Raw genomic sequence first — 23,121 nt, 5'->3', positions numbered from 1 at the left:
TGGTTGCCTGTTCCATCAACTGATGATAATTATACCTATTGGGATTCATTCCCTAAGTGAAATGCCTAGAACATATTCACTAAACAGAAGCCATTATCTTTGTACTAGTAATGCATCGTTGGATATAACAAATTTAAGATTTTTGAAAGAGCTTCTTGGGTAAGAGATACTTCTGTCTATTAATAATAACAGAATAGTAATAGATGGTTTTCCTGTAAACTGTGGAGGACTCGATCAGATAACAAAAGCTAAACCGTAAAACAAAGTTATATCTCTTCTTGCAACTTGGAAAGATGACTTCAAAATTTATAAAACTTAAAAAAAAAACTGTATCTGCTGTTTATAATAAGAGTTAGTCATCAGAATTCAAGAAATGCTATGTTTTTAGTTTATTTTTATTTAAAAATATTTCCATCTATTCAGCTCACCGCCCCAATAGTTAAAAACTCACTTAACAAATTATAACAGTACTGGATACATTTCACACTAAGCAGAAGCAATAACATTCTGTCTTGGGACTCTGGCAAACCAGTGACGCTATTTTATTCCTGTCTTTCTTACGATTCGAATATTTGACTGATAGTTGGTTCCCCACAAACATAAGAGGGAAAAGTTTAATTCTTCTCTAGAATATTTTTTTAAAATTTAATTTAATCTTATTTTTTTTTCAGAGTTCCAAAATTCATTGTTTGTTTTTTTTTTAATTGAGAAATGATGATGTATCTTTTGTTAGAAAGGATGTTTCCCCAAAAGGCACAATAAAAATTACAAAAATTCCTAGTTCCTATTAGCACATGTGGGTTTCTTTGAGATGGCGCCAGTGTCTCAGCCTGGAGCAACATATGATAAATTTGGCTGAGTTAGTCTCATTGGCATGGCTTCATGTGAGTACTGTTCTAAATAATTATGTACAGTTCTGTACATTAAACCCAAGAGCACAAGGCAAGCTTGGCAACATATTCAATTACCCTTCTTGGAAGTTTTTATTTCCTTCCTTAAATCTGAGGAGTTTCAGGACTGAAAAACAGTTTCATTCCCACCTCAATCCCTGAAGTACAAGCAAGCATTTTCTAGTTTGGACATCCCCAAAGGCTGCAAGGCAGGAACCAAGAATGTTAATAAAATGGGGTAGAAACGTCAGAAGGAAATCAGAGCCAATAAAACATTTTTTTAAAATAGAGAATGAGCTCACAATTAAATATGTACAAATGAGGTTTATATGTGGAGAATTAATCTGCTTTGAAGACCTAGGCCCTCTGGGAATTCTGAATGAAGAACACGCTTTGGTGGTTTAGGAAAACCTATGTTTTCTCTTCAGTTATTGTGACATGTCTATTGTGAATTGCTGGGATGTACAATATACCCAGAAAAATGGACAGAATAAATCGAAAGGGAGAGGAAAGGAATGTTCATCCACAGCTTGATTCAATCAGTGACGTTGTGGATAGAGAATGTGGCAGGTTTAATTTGGATACGCAACAATTATATGGGAATTTATAACAAAGATTACTTTAAAATTCTAAATCAGAGGGCAGTTAATTTTTGCAACTCAGCCGTCTTGGGTTGAGCTCTTTCTATGCCCCACAACTCACTGAAAGTCACAGCACTACGAAATCCACGCTCAAGTAATTCACATTAAACTTCGTCTTCTAAACAAGGGATGGCCGGATGCCACCAAGGCTGTGGTGAGCTTGGTTGTATGTGTTGTGAGTTTTGTGTGCCCTGTTGTTTCTAGTGTCTAACACACCATACTTCCTCTGGTTCACATTTTGGTTGCAGACTTAATTTATCCCTTAAAGCAATAGTGAATGGATTTTTTTTTTAAGATTTTATTTATTCAATGCAGAGAGAGAGATATCACAACTAGGCAGAGCAGCAGACAGAGAGAAAGGGGGAAGCAGGCTCCCCGCTGAGCAGAGAGCCCGACATGAGGCTCGATCCCAGGACCCTGAGATCATGACCTGAGCCAGAGGCAGAGGCTTAACCCACTGAGCCACACAGGCACCCCAATAGTGAACGGATTTATTCCCAGTGTGAGATGCACTTGTTAATCAGAAGTTTGCACATAATTATGTAAAAAAATAAATGGAATGTGTTCCCCCCCCTCCCCCATCTTTGGAGGTTTTGTTTGTATTCATGAAAACACAGCCTGGGGTTAAGCTTTCAGCTTAATATATTTCTCTTGTTTTTCTGTTTGCGTGACTTTAAGAAGTAGAGGGATTTGAGGAGTTTGATTTAACAATACTGACCCTAAAATGTTTAATGATACAGTGATATGTAGGCAGAATTTATAGGAGACATCAAATTCTTAAGAACCGAGAGAACTAGTTCTCACATCAGTTTTGGAGGGATTGGATATGGCTTTAGGGATCTCCAAGAAGAATCTATATCTGCTTAGAGATGTGATTCAAATATAATGAATTTGAAAGTGGGTTGAGGCAGGGAGAGGACATGTCTGAGCAACCGTAGCCCATGTTTAAAGGCCCCAAGGATGTGAAAGCTGCCTTTAAGAACAAAAGCCAGGGCTGAGAGTGGACTTGTCTCTCCACCTGCTAGGTGGGAGAGTTGGACTAAGTGTGAGGCTTCAAAACCAGAAATCTTCAACAGATTAATTTGGGGAGATTTTAGGAACTACACATGGATGGGAAGAGATTAGTATGTATGCATCCTTGATTTAAGAACCACTAGAATAGATTTCCTCTGCGAATATTAACTGACTGCCTCTTAGGCACTGAGCATGCAGTTGAGAATTAATATCCCTGTTCCCATGGAGTTTTATTGAAATACTGAGGTGGGCATGAAATAGGGCGGGAGGAAAGAGATTGGTGAACAAGATCATCCCAGATAATGTTAATGAAGGAAGCCAGCTCTTGTAATTGAAGGTGGGTAATGGGATAGAGCAAAGGAGAAATGTTAATACTCACCTTGTATTAATTGGGAAATTAAATGAGTCGCTGCACATAAGATAGCCTAGTGCCTAGAAACGTTACTTCTCCCACTCTTCTAGAGAATGATGATATTGAAATAGGCTCTCCTGTTCTTTCTACCACTAGCTGCCTTCCCCACATCTGCGTGTGGTGGTGAAAATATAAAACTTCCTCTGTTCAGGTGGAAAGAAAGGGTTAATGTGAATGCACTGTACGGATTCCAGGAGTGACAGTTACTAAAAGCTTTCTGTTAAGTTTCACTTTTTGTTTTAGAAAGACTTCTATCTCAGTCAACTTGAAGAGCGGCGAATTTCCTAGGTATACATGAAATCCCGAAGGCATAATATCCTCTATGTTCATTTGGTAAGGCTGTTGTAACAAATGGCCACAGGCTAGGTGGATCCAACAGCAGAAATGGCTCTTCTCACAGTTCTGGACGCTGGATATCATCTGGGTGCCAGCATAGTAGTTTCCTCTGGGGTCGCTCTCCTTGGCTTGCGGATGGCTCCCCCCCCCCCCCCCCCCCCCCCCCCGCCTCTTCACGTCGTCTTCCCCCTGGCCACGCACTTCCCTGGTGTCTCTCTGTAGGTCATCATCTCCTCTTTTTATAACTGCAGGAGTCAGATTGGATTAGAGCCCACTCTAATGGCCTTATTTTAATTTAATTACCTCTTTAAGGGCCCTCTCTCCAAATATAGTCATCTAATGAGGTACTGGGGGTTAGGGCCTCAGCATATGAACTTTAGGGGAACACAGTGAGAAGCATTTGATTTGGTAACTATGTTAGTGTCCTGTGGCTACTATTACAAATTACCAGAAACCTGGGGACTAAACACAGAGAACTTTATTCTCACATTTCTGGAGTCCAGAAGTCCAAAAATCAAGGTATTAGCAGGGCCATGATCTATCTGAAGGTTCTAGGGGAATCCTTCCTTGTCTTCAAGCTTCTGGTGGCTCCAGGCATCCTTGGCTTGTGGCTACGTCAACCAAACTGTGCCTTGGTTACCCCAAAGCCCTCTGCTTTGTGCTCATGTCTTCTCCTCTTCTGTCTCTTGTAAGTGCACTTGTTGGATTTGAGACAAATATCTGTGCACAGATGATGCCACAAGTGTTTTCAGACCACAGCTGAACACATGGTAGAAGCATTTATGAATGGTACAGTTTTTCTTTTTTTCTAGAGATATTCCTGGTTTTGTGGTTGATGACAGACTCAAAGTCATATATTGGGAATCAAGACTTGTGGATCACAGATTAGTACTTTATACCTACTATAAAGTAGAATGCTGACAGCTTTATTAAGGTTTGCTGATTGTACCATCACTCTGTTGTTTTTCCAGTGAAACATAAAGTGATTTATGACAGATTCGTAATACAAAAATAGCACAGGAATGATAAATAATTATACTAAAGGGATTATGTGTTCTTTTTGGCATAAAATATATGTTAGCATATTTCATGTGGTCCCTTTATAAATAGTTCAGAAATATACTCATCACTGCTACTGAAGAATTGTCAATGATAACATTATATACTTAAAATATTAAAATCATTTTTTTTCTGTCATGGACATTTCATTATAGCAATACCTAGAGCATGGAGAATGCTGGTGGAAAGGATATTTGATTGATAGAAATTTCTGGTTAATTGAGTATTGGACAGAAAATCATTAGTTTTTTTATACTTACTAACATTCTAAACATTTAAGATCTTTCCCTTTGCTTTATGAAGTTTAACAAAATGGACATAATTTAGCTTTTTCAGTTACATAATGAGAAACTATTGAATGGGTACAACCTCCTTTGCCTGCTGTTTTTTTTTGTTTCTTCCCTTAACTAAATCCCAAATATGAGTTTTTTCAGCTTTGGATTTTGCCTCATTCTTATAAAAATGGAGTTATTAAAAATCTGATTACTTAGATCAGATAGAAGATATAAAAAATAAATTACTTGAAATTTACTGCAATAGTAGCTTTAATATTTAGCTCAAGACTTTGCCTATAATAAAACTTCAATAAACATGTTGAGTGATTAATAAATGATAGCTACAAAGACCCATAATGTGATATAGCTCAAGTATTGATAGTGAGAAAAGAAAAACTCTGGGTCCTGTCTCTCTTCATTATTCTGCTTATTCAAGTTAAAGTCTCCTATTTATTATTATTTTTACTACATTAGACCAAAGTATTTATTCATTCAGCAATATTTATTGAGTGTCCATCTGTCAGACACTATTCCAGAAGTTGAAAATCCATCAGTTAAAGAAAAAAAACAAGATTGGCCAACTCAGATAAGAACACATTCTATAAATAAATTTGTTGGGGCACCTGAGTGGTTCAGTCAATTAAGTGACTACCTTCAGCTCAGGTCATGACCTTGGGGTCCTGAGATCGGGCCCTACACTGGGCTCCCTGCTCAGCGGAAAGTCTGCTTCTTCCTCTCCCTCTACTGCTCCCCACTGCTTGTGCTCTTTTGCTCATGTTCTCTCTCTCAAATAAATAAATAAATAAATAAAATCTTAAAAAAAATTTGTGCGTGGGCGTGCAAACATCTATTAACTACTTCAGAAAAATCTCATCTGTCAAGAAAACAGTAAGAAACAACATATGTATCATGAGTAGACTACTTTTATTCTTTGAAATATCTCAAAATGAATTTGTTTGGACATACCAATAGTTTTCATTTAATGTCAAGTTGTAGCAAATGGTCAATTTAAAGAATTAGCATTATAGTTTCAAAATGAACTGAACTCCTGTTTTGTTAAAGTGGTCAGTTCTGATGACACCACTTATTTATTTATCCATACACGTATTAAACTGCCTCTGCTCTTCTGAGGGAAAGATGCTCTGCAGTGGGAGTTTTTATCCACTGGAGCTTAGTGTGTGATAGCATTCCCAGATGACTGGATTGATGAGCAATGAGAAATTTTAATGTGTGCTTGGGATGCCTAGACCTGCATTAAACGAGCATATGTAATTATGTGTTTGTATGTGTTTGCATATCTGCTTATATCCCTCCCCCTGTTCCTGTCTCTGTCTCCATATGCCGCTCGTGGCCTGCAAGCTGACTTTAGCTGTGACTTCTTCCTGTGGGACCACATGACAGTCATTAGGATGACACTCCTCATCAGCCTGCTTTTCTATTGTGTTCTTCATGCTGGTTGTAACAAGCCTTTGCCCACCCCCACCATTCTTCTGGAGCATCTTGTGAGAAGTGCTTTGCCCTACAAGTTGTTGTTTAACCCAGACAGACAATAAAAACCCTGGGGGGGCTTTTCTCATTCCTTTCATTCTGGGGTGGTCATTTTTATTATTGCAAACACATGTTCTCAAAATGCACATTACAGCAAATTTGGTATGGCTTGGCAGTTGAGCATAGCCCTTCCCCCCTTTCTTAGACAGGCACTTTCGTGGCATACTTTTAATACCATAAAACAGAAGGAATAATCCTCTAAACCCTTTAAAACATTTGGATCCTTGTGTTTTTTCTTGACAAATCATCTGAATGATATCCTCATTTTTGTCCTTAAATCATCAGAAAGCAACGTATCTGGACAAAATTTTCTTGACATTCCTCTAACCCTATCTGCTATAGAATATATTTCACTGAGAGGCCTTTTGAACTTTAGTCCTTGGCTTTGAGTAAGGGGTGACTATGAGAAATAGAACTTGCTCCTTCACTTGGTGTAGGAATTCAGTGAACAATTATCGCCCACAGCATGGAGAGACAGAAAAAAATGTTGTCTGCGTCTCAGATAGTTATGATATTGTAGTACCTAATTTTCTTTTCAGGTAGTGTGGGATAAAATAGAATACTGGGAAAAAGATAACAGGTAAAGATATTCTGATCCCGGGAACCTGGGTGGCTCAGTGGGTTAAAGCCTCTGCTTTCGGCTCAGGTCATGATCCCAGGGTCCTGGGATCAAGCCCCGCATCGGGCTCTCTGCTCAGCAGGGAGCCTGCTTCCTCCTCTCTCTCAGCCTGTCTCTCTGCCTACTTGTGATCTCTGCCTGTCAAATAAATAAATAAAATCTTAAAAAAAAAAAAAAGATATTCTGATCCCTAATTATTCCTTAATGTATCTGATACACAAGTAGTGGGGTTTTTTGGGTTGTTTTTGTTTTGTTTCTGTTGGTTTTTGTTGTTTTGTTTTTAAACTGTGGGCAAAAGGGATTCTGGATTACCTACTGTGGTCTCTTTCACTCAATGAAGCTTCAGTTTAACTGAGTTTATTTAATTTGTTTGTTTGAAAGAGTTACAGTGTGAATGATAACGTTTAACCACTAGAATTCAGGTTCAGGTAACATGAACCTCCTTATATCATCCCTGGACCAGATCTCTAGACCAGATGGGTTAAGTCCTTTGATTAGGAAACCTACTGAGCAGAATTTTAGGAGATCCTGAAGAACATAGTCTATGTGAGCTCTTTTGATCCATTGTGTATGTAATATTTTGATCTAGTATGTTTAGTTATGGTCAGCTCATATTTGAGATACTGAAAAGAGAGGCCAAAGAATGCCAACAAGTTGTGCTGCTGTAAGAATAGCCTGTGACCTAGAGCAAAAGCTAGTTTTTATCACCTGAAATGATTTGAAGAATCTGTTGTGGACAAATAAAAATGAACTTATAAAAATCAGAGTCAGCATGATCCAACAGAAGGAGGAGTTAAGGGACATGTTGAAGATAAGCATTTAAGGCTTATTTAAAAACCTTTAAAATTATACAAGTGATATATCTTCACAAGAGAGAATTTGGAAGATACAGATAAATGCAAATACCTCCTTATGCAGAGCTCTTAACTTTCCAGACGCATCCATAGATATTTAAAGTGCATGTGCTTGTTCTACCCTGCAGTTTGAGGAAGAGCCTGATGAATCTGCATGTGGGCAATGAGTTTTAGCATCTCTGCCTGACGAAGGCCCCGGAAGAGTTGTCCTCTCTAGCAGTATCCTTATGTAGGAAGGAGCGACCACTGAGTTTAGTGGAAGAGTCAGGGACAAAGCGGTTTTGTACATGCAAATGAATTATAGGTTGCTCTGCATTAGTGCTGGCCACACTTTCCGCCCACCTTTCCACACCCCACCCCTTAACATGATTTTTGCAAAACATCAATGAGTTCATTGGGAGCCAGATTTCAGTGTTGGTCTGTTGTGGATGACCCCGAGTTTTGCTTGCATGTTCCCTCATCACTGCAGATCTACGCATATGTCTTTGAAAACATCAAGTCTGTCCGGCTGGAAGCACTGCTGTTATCCTTGCTGAGTATCGTGGTGCTCGTTCTGGTTAAGGAGCTGAATGAACAGTTTAAAAGGAAAATTAAAGTTGTCCTTCCTGTCGATTTAGTTTTGGTAAGTATGAAATCAACATATAGCATTCTGCCTTACAGTGCTTGCTCGTTGTTGGGGTAACCTGCAGAGGCTCCCTGTATCGTTCGCAGTAACCCACAGCCATCCCTGTCTCTCATTAAAGGAGGGCTAATTTTGCGTGGCTATACATTAATGTAAGAACAGGAAACATTTTGAGTCAATAATTTTAAAAAGGAGGCACACATGTTTTCAATTTACACAGCATTTCTCATATGCTTGTAATTTTTTTACGGAAATAATAGAACATATAACTTAAGATTTTTAAATAAGGAGACATTTCTGAGGGTGAGACTCAAAAGATTTCTGGAATGATTCTCTCTAAAGCAGTAAAAAGGGATATCATATCCTACTGATGTGGCATCTGTATGATATGCATAAGTATTATTAGTTGACAAATGTCCATCAGTGATTGGTAGAGTTATTAACACTTTTTTGACCAACCTAATTTTGCTTTATTGAAAGGACACTCGTGATTTTCACTGGCCGGGGCTGGTTCTCTAATATTTTGTGTTGCTATAGCTGGCCAAACAATGAATTATACTTTGCATTAAGGTTTATGGCTTAAGGTTTATGGGTTATGCATTAAAAAACACATTTTGAAATTTTAAGAGCCTCTAATGGGAGCTCTTAATTAAACAAAGCATTAAGTTGAAAATGTAATGTTAACACAACCACAGTCTACTAACCTAATCATTAATTGGCTTTAGTTTTTTAATGGTCTTTGGGTTACACATGTACAGAACAAGTGGTGTCTAAATAATTTCACCTCTTGAAATATTCATTTATATTGCTGAAATGGTAGGTTTACATAAATAGGTAAAGCTAGCACGTTGGAAACTATCTCTGAGGACCGTGACTTACTTCTGTAGAGCTCAGGTGGATGGCCTCTCTCCATAGCTAGAACTTGTATGATTTTATACTCCTGATAATTTATGGAGATCCATGTAACATATGTGATCTATTTAATGTGTGTGTGTTTGTATTTCAAATAAGCCATAAAAGTGGAGGGTACTGTGATTATTAATAGTTCTCGCAACAACTGTGAAACATACCGTTTTATTCCAAAATCCTATAGGTATTAAGAAATCTTATTACATCTTGGGAAGCTTTATTATGTATGTTGCATGAACCAAAAATTGAAAATAACCTTAGGTAACATGTCCCTTGAGCTAGTAATAAAAAAATTACTTATTCAATGCAAAAGTAGTAAGATATACTTTAGCCTTATAAAAAAGAAAAGGAGAGGTAATTCTTACACAAGTTTGCCCCTAATATTTGCAAGATCCATGGTAAAAGTACTAATGCAGGCCCCAATACTTAAAAGTTATAGATCAAAGTGTTAAATAAAACATGTTCTGGGGTGCCTGGGTGGTTGAACTGATGAACCATCTGACTCCTGATTTCAGCTCAAGTCACAATCCCAGAGTTCTGAGATTGAGCCCCATGTAGGCCTCCATGTTGGGCGTGGAGCCTACCTAAGATCCTCTTTCTCCCTCTTCCCTTCCCCTTCCGTCTCCACCCTGCTTGTATGTGCTGTCTCTCTAAAAACAAACCCCAAAAAACAAAACCCAAAAAAAAGCAAGTTCTGTTTTCCTATTTTGACTAAAACACCTTAGTGATTACCTTGAAAAGTCAGAATAGAGAATTCTCCATCCTTCAAGTTCTGTCAGAATGAGGCAGCATGCGGTGAGCCAGCTCCTTGGCCTGCCCCTTCTCTTCATATCCAGCTCTGTGGGACCTACGAGGGGATTCGTATGTATATGTGTGGCTCTTCCTGCTCCAAGCTCCAAACACATCCTCACTCTTTCATCACCAAAACTGTCCCTTGACCTCTTCGTGGGCCACACTGGGAGGATGAACCTGGGGGAGCAGCCCTGGGCCATTGGAGCAGGAAACTGTAGATTCCTGAGTATCCAAAGTGAGGTCCAGAAAGACAAGTACAGGTGAGTTGGGCACCCCTACAAAGCTCTCATTTTATGGGGCGGGCCAGATTAGAAAGGACCAGATTAGAAAACCCTGACACACTGGGCCTGAGTGGACCAGGATCCCCTGTTGCCCCAAGTCTAAGGGCAGTGCTGGCCTTATACACACATATAATATTAAAATAATATTGAAGAGGGAACTAATGATTCATCTGATGGAGGAATTTAATTTTGTCAAAGAGATGCAGTGAGGAAATAAGATATTGTCTGAAAGCCAATTCAGTGGCTTAAATTACTTAATTTTAATATTGCCTGTAGGTATTGAACATCATGTATTCTTCCATTTTCAATAAGGAACCAGTATTTTGTGGCTATGGTATATTTTCTTTTACAGCTTACAGTATTTTCTGACCTGATATAAATATTTCATGGAAATTATTAGCAATTAAAATTTATTAATCATCTTAGGAACTTTTAAATATGTTAATGCTTCAGATTCTAACCTAATAGGCTGAACTTTTAACTACTATCTTCATCAGGAAACACTATTATAATCACAATATTTATTGTTCAACAGTATAACCTACACAAATTTTGTTGCCTTTTTAAAAAATCCTCAAGTCTGTGTTACTTCTTAAGTCTATTTGATATTTTAAAATCCTCTGTAAATTAAGTTAAATATTATTATAGAGAAGAGAAATATACAGATAGGAAAAATTCCTACAAAACAAAATTATTGGGCATTAATTGTTAAATATGTCTTAATTTGCTAGTGTGATTTTATTATACCTTATTTCTGGCCATCTGTGTGGTAAATTTGTACTTTAAATAGATAACTGGTATGTCTCTTTTTAACAAAAAAGTATGGTATATAAGTAGATCCAAGCTAATACCAAACTGAAACCATAACCATGTGAAATTCCCAGTCCCTACTAAAATTATGAGAAGAATGAAAAGAGAATGTGAAAATAGGTGGAAAACATGGGGGTGGCATGGCTGGAATAACGGAGACTGAACTGGATTCTGAGCATCCTTTTTAAAGGTGATTTAAAGGTATGCAGGCAGAGAACACCTGATCTTGCCTATTGTAGGTCAGATAATAGAGTATAGGGAACCTGAGACTCCAACAGAGGTAATTTTAAGAACAGTGAGTCCAGCTTGTTATTAATTAGTACATTTTACTTCAAGAAATAGTAAAAGCTCAAAATTCAAAATTATTCAAGGAGACTGTAAGTCATTATCGATTACTGACCTATATAGTCATTTATGCAATATCTCAAACTCTTGAAAGTTGGTGTCCTGGAGGGAATTGTGCTGTGATATAAAGTATTTCTTCATGTTCCAGGAGATAAGTATTCAGGTTGGTTATGGTATCTGTACACACACATACACTCCCATATTATATTCTGCGCCTCTTCAAGATCAGTCATGTTTGGATTGACGTGTTGGAAAGGATGTTAGAAAAGCCATATTGTGGGGATGCCGTTTGGTTTTTGAGACTACAAATTAAGTGCTTTCAAGTTTCAAAGGCATTTTTTTGATTTTTAAAATTTTCTTAGTTTTTAAAAGTCTGTGCAACTACTACATTACTCTGGACAATCATGGGGCACATAAACAATGTTTACTTTCAGAAATAGCTTCAAGGTGTTTGGGAGGCCAGTAATAATTTTCTTTTTCTTTTTTCAAATGGAACCACACAGATTATTGCTGCATCATTTGCTTGTTATTGTACCAATATGGAAATCACATATGGATTAGAAGTAGTTGGTCATATTCCAAAAGGGTAATGTAGTCTTTTTCTTTCTTTCTTTCTTTTTTGTTTGTTTGTTTATGATGGAGGAAAAGTCTTGGGATAGGTGGCTATGGATTTCATTTCTTTCAAAGGCCCGCTATAGGACAAATTCTAATTAATTTCTATTTGAAAATGATAGAAACAAACAATACACATATGGAGAAAGAGTAACCTTTTAAACTGTTTGCCTATTACTAGGGAAGTTGACAACTATTTTGTACAGCATGGCTTCAGGTTAAAGATTTGGAAATTATTTACAAAGATATTATTTGGGGAAAAAAAGGAGGGCATTGAATTTCTAAAATATAGTCATGCTCTGGGATTTATTGTTCCCTAGTCCACACATGTATTCTTATGACTATTTTTATTTCACTTAAAATGTAGTAAAAGCACATAAGCATCATTTGAAATAGCAATCCCACAGGCCTGAGTGGTGTATAATGGTAAAAGAGGGTAGAAGTAGAGAAGAGGGTATGGTTTCCCAGAACCTTCCTCTGGACCCTAAGAGGAAGTAAAAAGAAGTAAAAGGGCAAAAACATTGAGCCAAATATAACCTGGAGGAACACAAAGACATCTTGGGGAAGAGAGGGGTGTCATAGGGTTATTCCCTCTTAATGGGGTGTATAAACATTGGTACTTATAAATGTGGGGCAGAGTTACAGTTGTTTCCTCTGTATTTTTATCTTCCAGTCCCAAATTTTGGTTTCTCATTACGTTAAAATGGAGGAACAGTAGAAAAATCGTCAAGGGTTAAAAAGATAATTAAAAAGAAAATCCTGTCTTTAACCTTTATGTTAGATGCAGGCTAATGGTTATTATTTAAGTCAACTTCGGTTTTCTGCAGGGGGTCTCTACTTTTCCACCTTCAAAAGTCAATTTATTGTCTCTAGGTCAGCTTATTATTAATAATTAGGGAACCTCAATTTTTATGAAACAGAAGTTCTTATACTTTGAAATGGCAGCTCTCTTATATATCATATTATAATATCTTAGGGCCTATACTGTTATGCATCAGTTTCTCTTGGCTGTAAACTTAAGGAAGTGAATAAAAGAAATCATGCCTCTCCCCCACCTGCTTTAATTCTCCTTTATTTTGAGTGACCTTTCCACACCCATTCTCTGAAGGAATTATGGAGGGAGTGTGGCATTGAAAAGAGACAGTGAACCCCAGCATTACCATTCACTTTGTGATTTAGGTGCATTACCTAAACTTTCTTAAAATGTTTTCTCTGCCATAGAGTGCATGAGTGGCACTCATGTGGGGTTGTGTGGACGATTAAATGAAACAGGTAATTGAGAGAGCTGAACATTCCACTTTCTTGCTAGATATTAAGTCAATATGATTTACTTTCCCTTTTTCTTCTACTTTCCCCAGAGGGATTTTTCGTTTGTTTTTGGAGGAAAAATAAGTCCTCCAAAGCATCATCAGGGATAAATAAACAATGATCCCTTGGCTCTAGTGGTTTTCAAAAGACAAGGAAACAATGACTGGGTATTAGTTGAAAGAAATATTTTAAACACTTCCTTAAAGCTGAGGAACTGGAAAAAAAAAACAAACAAACTGGGAAACTGTCTTTTGCAACGGAGGGTACATGGAAACTTTACATACATTTTTCTTAACGTATGTGATGCATAGTTAAGTGTACTGTGAAAGGATTGAGTTAAAAACATAATTAAGATTATGAATTAAAATTATAATTAAGATTATGGCAAATTTAGGGACTAGCTTAAGAATTGTAGCTCTCAGTAAACCATTGTTTGCATAAAACACTGTAGTACTCAGGGCAGAAAGTATAGTCTTTAACGCCTGCCAATCACATATTTGGAAAGGTTCGAATGAAAGAACATTCCAGATCTGCTTTTGCTCTGATACAGGAAATTTTTGTTGAGTCAGAGTTTCTGTAATGTAACCTTGGTATAAATACCGGTGGAGGCATGGAGCCCATCTCCATGGTGATCCTTGTGATTTTGCTTTTCTGCTAAATAATATTGAAAACAAAGGACTTCCAACCACAAGGCTCCTTGTTCACATGGGTGTTTCACTTTCTCTATGGAAACTTCATAGTCATTACCATAGTTGAATTCAGTGTAAGTTGTTACAGAAATTACATGAGAATTGATGACTTCAGTATGGTCTTTCTTTCCACAGAATCCCTCCACCTAGAGCTCCCCCCATGAATGTCCTCTCTGCAGTAATCACTGAAGCTTTTGGAGTGGCACTTGTTGGCTATGTGGCCTCCCTGGCTCTGGCTCAAGGATCTGCCAAAAAATACAAATATTCGGTTGATGACAACCAGGTGGAGTATGCCCCAGCCCCTCTCTATGGTGGTCGTGTCATGGTACTCCGTACTCCCAGACCCTGACAATGTTGAACTTATGAGAAATATAACTTTCCTGAGTGTATAGCAAGATGGGTAGAACAAAACAGAAATCTCTAAATCATTCATAGAAAGCTGAAAATCTGGCCTCCACGGGTTGGTTTAAACTATAAAATTTTTTCCCTCTAGGGAGAAGGACATCTTGAGGTTCTTTCTGGTGTTAGGATAGAATCTACAAATATATTTTTTTAAAGATTTTATTTATTTATTTGACAGACAGAGGTCACAAGTAGGCAGAGAGGCAGGCAGAGAGAGAGAGGAGGAAGCAGACTTACTGCTGAGCAGAGAGCCCGATGTAGTCCTCGATCCCAGGACCCTGAGACCATGACCTGAGCCGAAGGCAGAGGCTTAACCCACTGAGCCACCCAGGCGCCAGAATCTACAAATATTTATCGTTGCATGCTGACTTTTAAAAATCATGGATTTCAAATTAAAAATAACACTAATATTATTTGTGTTAGTAAAAAACTAAAGAGTGCAAGGGTTTATTTTAAGAATATCAAAGAATGAAAATTTTACTGATTTACTTCTGAAACGACTTCTGCTAGTTTCTTATTTCAGTCCTTGTGGCCCTCCCTACATGCCTGCATAGGTCTGCAGAGGCAGCTGTGGGACCGCGGTTATGAAGGTTCTATTACCTGTGTCTAAATCTCACTCTGATGCTATGTGCCCTTAATTGGCTGTGTGCCCCCCCCCCGTTTTGTCATCTATGAAAAAAACCCACATTTATTCATTTAGCAGATGTGTATTGAGCTGTGCCATGTGCTGGACACTGGTCTAGGAGCAAGGGATGCAATGGTATACATCACAGACCATGTTGTTCCTTATCTCAAACCCTCCCAGTGGCTTCCCATCATGTGCAAATGAAACGCCTCTTCCACGCCTTCCAGAGCCCTACACCACCTGCTACCATCTCTGTCCTCTCTGATCTCGTATCCCTTTTACACTCTGTTTTTGCCACACTTACTGCCTTGCTACTCATGTTTCTGGCTTAGGACATTTGTACTTGCTGCTCCCTTTGCCAGGAACTCTGTTCCTTCAGATACCTGCATGCCTCTTTTATTCAAAGTTTCCCTTCTCACGGAGGACTTCCTTGGTAAACTAAAATCCTAAACTCCATATTTTTCCACTCCCTTCTCTGCTTTGCCTTTCATTATTCATCTTGTTTACTGTCAGCATTCACTCACTAGAGTGTAGCTGTCTGAGGGCAGGGATGTTTGTTTTGTTTCCTGGCAACAGCAGAAGGAGGAAAACATCAGGAGGCTTTTGCAATAATCCAGGTAACATTTGATGACTTGGACTGGGATATAACAGTGCAGGAGATGAGAGGAAGACAGATTCTGGATTGGATGTGGATACTATGTGGGAAAAGGGGAAGAAGCCAAAAACATCTCTAATGCTTTTGGTTTAAGCAATTGGAACTTGAGGTGGGGAAGAATGTGGGAGGACCCGGTTGGGGATGGGAGCCTGATTCGGTGAAGTTTGGGATACCTGTCAATAATCCAAATGGAGATGCTAGGTAGCAGGTTGGCCATATGAATCTGAACTACAGAGGAGTGGCCCTGGCTAGAGATGTAAATTTGAGAGTTGTCAAAATGTATTTGGGTAGCTAAGATCGGGGAGAGAAGTGGTCCAAATTTGTGATTGTTTAGATGAGAAGGAACCATAAAGGAAATGGAGAAGTAGTGGCCAGGGAGGTGGGAGGCAAACAGGAGGGTGTGAGGTCCTAGAAGGACCTAGAAGGAACATTTAAGGAGGAGGAAGTGAGAAACTAGCTCAAAGGCCACTTTTAGGCAAGGTAGATAGGAAATAACCACTGGAGTTAGCATTATGGGGGCCATTGGTGGATGGCCTACTTCCCTAGAAGGTGGTTATGAGCATTAAATGCTTCGAACTGTTTCTGGCTTATTGTAAGCACTCAATAAAAGTTACATATATGTAACTTTTATTGAGTGTATGTATATTTATATGTATATTTATATGTAATATACATATAAATATATGTGTGTATATATATATATTTTTAATAATAGGTCACAACAAATAGGGAGAACTGAAATTGAATACAAACAAGCTTCATCCTTTGACAAGATGTCCCTGTGGTCTCCAAAAGTTGATTGTGATTAAGTAATATATTCTCTTATTATCAATCCTGTAGGAATTTTTGGCCCATGGCCTCAGCAATGTGATTCCTTCATTTTTCTTCTGCATACCAAGTGCTGCTGCCATGGGAAGGACTGCCGGCCTGTACAGCACAGGTGCGAAGACACAGGTAAGTTCATCATTCAGAATGGACCAAAAAATACTGCAAGTTACTCTCATTTTTGGAAAGAGGGAAAATTGAACTCCTCTCTAAAGTCCTGAAAATATTTTCACTCTTTCAACTTTTTTTTAACTAGTTTTGAGAAAGTCTGTCTCTTATGAATGATCCTTCCAGAAGCCCAGTGACTCAGGGAGCATATAGAAATCCTACTAGTGGCAGCGTTATTGTTGGCAACCTTTGAATAAAGCTCCCTCTAGTGGTGCTGCTGGTTTTGTGTTTTGCTAATCTAGCCATTCAATTTGAAAATTTTTCCTTCTTGTTCATTTCCTTTAAATAAAACGAAATCAATTATATGCAAAATCTGTCCTTGATGCTGAAATTTCTGTCTATAGAGATGCATAAGTATATAAACAAGTGGTAAGTCACGCATGCACATTTTAGGATAACGAAACAATTATATATGTTTTAGGAACTTAATTCAACATTTGCGGAGAGCCTCGTCTATACCAGGTATTATGCTGGATGCTGGTAGGCAGACAGTGGTGATAATGAAGATGTTGTCTGGATGATGATGATGGTGGGATTGTTGGTGAAAGCATATACGATGTCATACTTTTTATATAAATGTGTATGCCATATGTATATGTCGTGCTTTTTATATAAATGGACTCTTTTAAGCTTTAGGCATTTCTGTGAAGGAGGTATAATTATTATTCTCAGTTTCCACATGAGAGAGTTGAGGAAAAGAGGGTTAAAATAACTTATCCAAGTCACAGAGCTCGTGAATGGCAGAGCTGGGATTTGAACCCAGATAGATCAACCTCAAATCTGGCACTTATAAGTACCGTTTCACATATGAAAATTTATGCAGATGTTACTATAAGAAATTGATATTAACAGCTAACCATCATTAAAGCAATTTCCATTTATTGCACTTATAACTACTGTTTCACATATGAAAATTTATGCAGATTTTACTAAGAAATTAATATTAACAGCTAACCATCATTGAAGCAATTGAATGAGAATTTAGAAAACATTTTATGTGATGATTCAAACATTTATTAGGGATCTGATTTATATTAAGTCGTTTGGGGGGGGTTGTAGAAGAATGAATTTGAAAAAGATATGGCTCTTGACCTTGGGGGCAAGTGGCAAGAGAAAGATGGGTAAATGGAAATTAAAATATAGCACAAAAGTAACTAATAAAATTACTCTTGAATATACCATGGAGCAGAAAGGAAGCAGCAACAAATTCAGAATGTATAATAATTTCAGAGATAATTGCCACAACTCTTGAGCTGAGATGTGATGTCCTCATTCAACCTTGTTTTACATGACAGTTTGATTGACTTTTACGCATCTAGTGACTTCAAGCCTAGGTTTATCATGTGCACCAGCATGAACACTTGCAAACTGGACTCTCAGGTGTTTGGGGGTTAAATTTGAATGTTTAATATGTAGTGTACTTAGTATCATCCCCGACTCTGAGGACCCATCTATCTATAAAATTCTAGGATTTTATAGAAGTTTCCACCTGGTTTCTCATGAGGGAGAAATATATTCCATTTCCTCTCTTTGTGTTCAGACTAGATAAATAAAGTAAATGGCTGAGGGCATGGATTCCAGAGCCTGGGCTGTGTTCTGGCTCCACTATTAGTTACTGAGTGACTTAACAGAACTAACTTGATCTTTCTAGCCTAACTGGACTTGGCTGGTAATGTATTTGTTATGGGGATTATATGAGTTAATATGTGCTTAGTTTGGGCGCCTGGGTGGCTCAGTGGGTTAAAGCCTCTGCCTTCGGCTCGGGTCATGATCCCAGGGCCCTGGGATCGAGTCCCGCATCGGGCTCTCTGCCCAGCCGTGAGCCTGCTTCCCTTCCTCTCTCTCTGCCTACCTGTGATCTCTGTCTGTCAAATTAAATAAAATCTTAAAAAAAAAAATATGTGCTTAGTTTGCCCAAAGACTGAACACTAAATAAATACTCCTTCAATGTTAACAATGATCATTGATTGCATTATTAGTATTGTTCAATATTTTTACTATAATAAAATCTTTCCGGAACCTTCTGTTTGACAATCCTGGTTTGATTGTAATGCAGTAAGGCAGTTTCAATTCCAAGTTGCCCCTCCAGCTTGCTGGGGATGTTGAACAGGTTAGCCTCCTCATCCATCACATGGACAAGAGGAGGTTGGAATAGAATCTGTGAGATGTCTTCCACCTCAGGGTTTATCACACCTGGAGCTTCCTTAGGCATTTACCACTTTTCCAATTACTCTTTTAGTAATAACAAAACTGTCTCATTAATCCTTGTAACTTTAACTATTGAATGTCTAGGGGACAATATATTGAGAAAACATAGTTATTTTTAAATCTTGGATGTCTTTTTTTCCCTTTAGTTGGTTGTGCATTTGTTCTACTAAGAGGGTGGGGATGGACGGGCACCTTTCTCTGTTCTGTGGGCCATATGTTTGAATAATAACAGCAACAGAACTTCTCTAACAACTTTTCAGAGTTATCTTCTGCAGGGCATTTTATTCTAGACTTCAGAAGAAATGAAAGAAACAACACACGTTCAGAGAAACAAAGCTCCGCAGGAGAGTATTTTCATGCTGTTCTGCTTGTTGGGATGGTCACTAATCTGTTCAACAATACCCATTAAATTGCACAGGGAAGGAATCTGATTTAATGGGCATACCCAGACTGAGAATGCTTTCCCACTGAAGTCATTTTAGATCTTCAGCATGTGGGTATAATGGATCACTGACATGACTTGAAGAAGACACTTGGGAAAGCCAAGTCTAAAAAGTTTTGTTTTAAATAGGCTATCTGTGAAACCTGTTTTCTGTGTGACAAGACTTTACAAAACAACCCCTTAAATGGTTCTGTCTCTTTTTGGAACTAGAGTTATCCTCAGTAAATTAGACTAGAAGACCTAAGAACTCTAACTTTCAGGCTAATGACAACTAATTAAAGGAGCAATGGGAACCATTTTCCATTGTTAATTATTTCACCAACAGACTCTTTTCTTATTTGGAAATATTATTGGTATTTCTGTAGAAAGTTATCATTTTCAAATGTAAATATGTTCTTTTTATTTCCTCCTAAAGCATTTAAAAGGATTTGCATGGGTCTTGGAATTCACACCTTTATGGTATCTACCAGGTTCTGAGTGCTTCCTTCTACAGTCTCATCTTGGACTCCTTTCTTCCTCTTTCCCAGCTCTTGGGCCCAGGATCCTTCTTCCTTTGGGTGGGCCACAAGTGTCTGTGTCCTCTGCTGTGGCTGTCTCCCCTTCCCCTCTAAGATAACTCCTCCCATCCCTCAGATCCCACTGTTCCTTCTGGCACAGCTGTTCTCTTCAGGGTTCTAAGCTCTACTGCACATTAAACATTCATCAGTGTGATTTTATGATTGATGCCTGCCTTCTACCCTTGACTGAGGCTCTTAGAGAACAGGATCCCTTCTGCTTTGGTCCACCACATCCTCAGTGTCTAGTCTAGGACTCAACACATAGTAGGTGTTCAGTAACTATGTGTGATAAGAATGAATGAAATGAAAGTATCTGATTATGATAAAACTAGTGGTTTTTGCTGACATGAAAAGGGACAGGTGAAGCCATGCAGCTTTTATTGAGTCTTAATACAGTATGTTTGAAGTCAGGAAAATCCCACTTGAAATCAGTCTTAGAATCACAGACCTTAAGAAAGCGCTGTTCAGTAGAAACATAATAGGAGTCACATAGGTAATTTAAATTTTTTTAGTTGTCACATTTTTAAAAAGCAGAAGAAGCTGTTAAAATTAATTTAATAATACATTTGATTTATCCAATAGTCAAAATATTATTTCAACAAAGAATCTAAGAATTGTCAATGATATATTTTACATAATTTTCTTTTTGTACTAAGTCTTTAAATCTGGTGTGTATTTTACATTTCCAGCCTATTTTAATATGGGCTATCCACATCTCAAATGCCCCAGACCTACATGTGGTCGTATTAGTGCATTTAGGAACATTTTACATACCGGAGAGTTGGTAGTAAAGTGTTTCAGTGCTTTCAAAAATTAAATTAAAATGTCTGAATTCAAATAAGAAAAGATACTAATCATTTAATACCAAGTGCCATAGTCAGAGACCAACACATTTCTTCTTTTTTCACATCTTAATTTTATTTTTTTCAGTGTTCCAAGATTCATTGTTTATGCACCACACCCATTGCTCCATGCAATACATGCTCTCCTTAATACCCACCACCAGGCTCACCCATCCCCCCACCCCCTCCATCTAAAACCCTCAGTTTGTTTCTCAGAGTCCACAGCCTCTCATGCTTCATCTCCCCCTCTGATTTCCCCCAGTTCACTTTTCCTTTCCTTCTCTTAATGTCCTCCATATTATTCCTCATGCTCCACAAGTATGTGAAACCATATGATAATTGACTTTCCCTGCTTGACTTATTTCACTCAGCATAATCTCCTCCAGTCCCATCCATGTTGATACGAAAGTTGGGTATTCATCCTTTCTGATGGAGGCATAATACTCCATTGAATTTATGGACTATATCTTCTTCATCCATTCATCCGTTGAAGGGCATCTTGGTTCTTTCCACAGTTTGGCGACTGTGGCCATTGCTGCTATGAACACTGGGGTACATATGGCCCTTTTCACTATGTATCTTTGGAGTAAATACCCAGTAGTGCAATTGCAGGGTCATAGTGTAGCTCTATTTTTAATTTTTTGAGGAATCTTCACACTGTTTTCAAAAGTTGGCTGCACCAACTTTTGTTCCCACTAACAGTGTAAGAGGGTTTCCCTTTCTCCACATCCTCACCAACACTTGTTGTTTACTGTCTTGTTAATTTTGGCCATTCTAACTGGTGTAAGGTGGTATCTCAATGTGGTTTTGTATATGTGCTGCCGTAGCGAGCACTCAATGTGGTTTTGATTTGAATTTCCCTGATGGTTAGTGATGATGAACATTTTTGCATGTGTCTGTAAGCCATTTGTGTATGTCTTCTTTGGAGAAGTGTCTGTTCATGTCTTCTGTGCCCTTTTTGACATGATTATCTGTTTTTTGAGTGTTGAGTTCGAGGAGTTCTTTATAGATCTTGGATATCAGCCCTTTTTCAGCCCTCTTTTTTTCATTGGATATTTTTTCCTACTTTGTCGAAGATTATTTGACCGTAGAGTTGAGGGTCCATATCTGGACATATTCTTTTCTTTTGGTCTATATGTCTGTTTTTGTGCCAGTACTATGCTGTCTTGGTGATCACAGTTTTGTAGTAAAGCTTGAAATCAGGCAATGTGATGCCCCCAGCTTTGTTTTTCTTTTTCAACATTTCCTTAGTGATTCGGGGTCTTTTCTGGTTCCATACAAATTTTAGTATTGTTTCTTCCAGCACTTTGAAGAGTGCCAGTGGAATTTTGATCAGGATGGCATTGAAAGTATAGATTGCTCTGGGCAGTATAGATATTTAACATTGTTTTAATAATGTTTCTTTTAACAATGTCTTATTTTCTTACAATGTTTATTTTTTTTTTAAAGATTTTATTTATTTATTTGACAGTCAGAGATCACAAGTAGGCAGAGAGGCAGGCAGAGAGAGAGGAGGAAGCAAGATCCCTGCCGAGCAGAGAGCCCAATGCTGGGCTAGATCCCAGGATCCTGGGATCATGGCCTGAGCTGAAGGCAGAGGCTTTAACTCCTGAGCCACCCAGGAACCCCCACAATGTTTATTCTTCTAACAACTTTTATTCTTCCCATCCATGAGCATGGCATGTTTTTCCATCTTTTTGTCTTCTTCAATTTCTTTCGTGAGTGTTCTGTAGTTCTTTGAGGATAGTTCCTTTACCTCTTTGGTTAGGTTTATTTGAAGGTATCTTATGGTTCTTGGTGCTATAGTAAATGAAACTGATTCTCTAATTTCCCCTTCTATATTTTCATTGCTAGTGTATAAGAAAGCAACTGATTTCTGTGCATTAATTTTGTATCCTGCCACATTACTGAATTCCTGTATGAGTTCTAGTAGTTTGGGGGTGGAGTCTTTTGGGTTTTCCATTAAAGTATCATATCATCTGCAAAAAGAGAGAGTCTGACTTCTTCTTAGCCAATTTGAATACCTTTTATTTCTTTTTGTTGTCTTATTGCTGTTGTTAGGACTTCTAGTGCTATGTCGAACAACAGTGGCCAGAGTGGCCATCCTAGTTGTGTTCCTTATCTCAATGGGAAGGCTGTCAGTTTTTCTCCACTGAGAATGGTATTCACTGTGGGTTTTTCATAGATTTTATGAGTTTGAGGAATGTTCTCTCTATCCCTATATTTTGAAGAGTTTTAATCAGAAACAGATGCTGTATTTTGTCAAATGGTTTTTTTTGCATCAATTGAGAGGACAATGTGGTTCTTCTTTCTTCTCTTATTGATTTGTTCTATCACATTGATTGATTTGCAAATGCAGAACCACCCTCGCATCCCAGGGA

General features: G+C 38.1%; 1 protein-coding gene across 1 annotated transcript in view; it reads left to right on the top strand.

Annotated features, from left to right (window-relative positions):
• SLC26A7 (solute carrier family 26 member 7) overlaps positions 1–23,121 on the top strand; it is a gene marked incomplete at its 5' end in the record, with an annotated part of 123,933 nt that overhangs the window by 59,541 nt on the left and 41,271 nt on the right. The window contains 4 exons of the mRNA XM_080801856.1: positions 8,118–8,270; positions 11,911–11,993; positions 14,152–14,299; positions 16,539–16,652. Coding sequence (XP_080657982.1) covers positions 8,118–8,270; positions 11,911–11,993; positions 14,152–14,299; positions 16,539–16,652 — 498 coding nt within the window. The remainder of the gene's footprint in view (positions 1–8,117; positions 8,271–11,910; positions 11,994–14,151; positions 14,300–16,538; positions 16,653–23,121) is intronic.

Source organism: Martes martes (assembly GCF_963455335.1).
Source record: "Martes martes genome assembly, chromosome: 4".
NCBI lineage: Eukaryota > Metazoa > Chordata > Mammalia > Carnivora > Mustelidae > Martes > Martes martes.
Note: the sequence above shows the minus strand (reverse complement) of the source record. Positions and strands in the feature narration are given on the sequence as shown.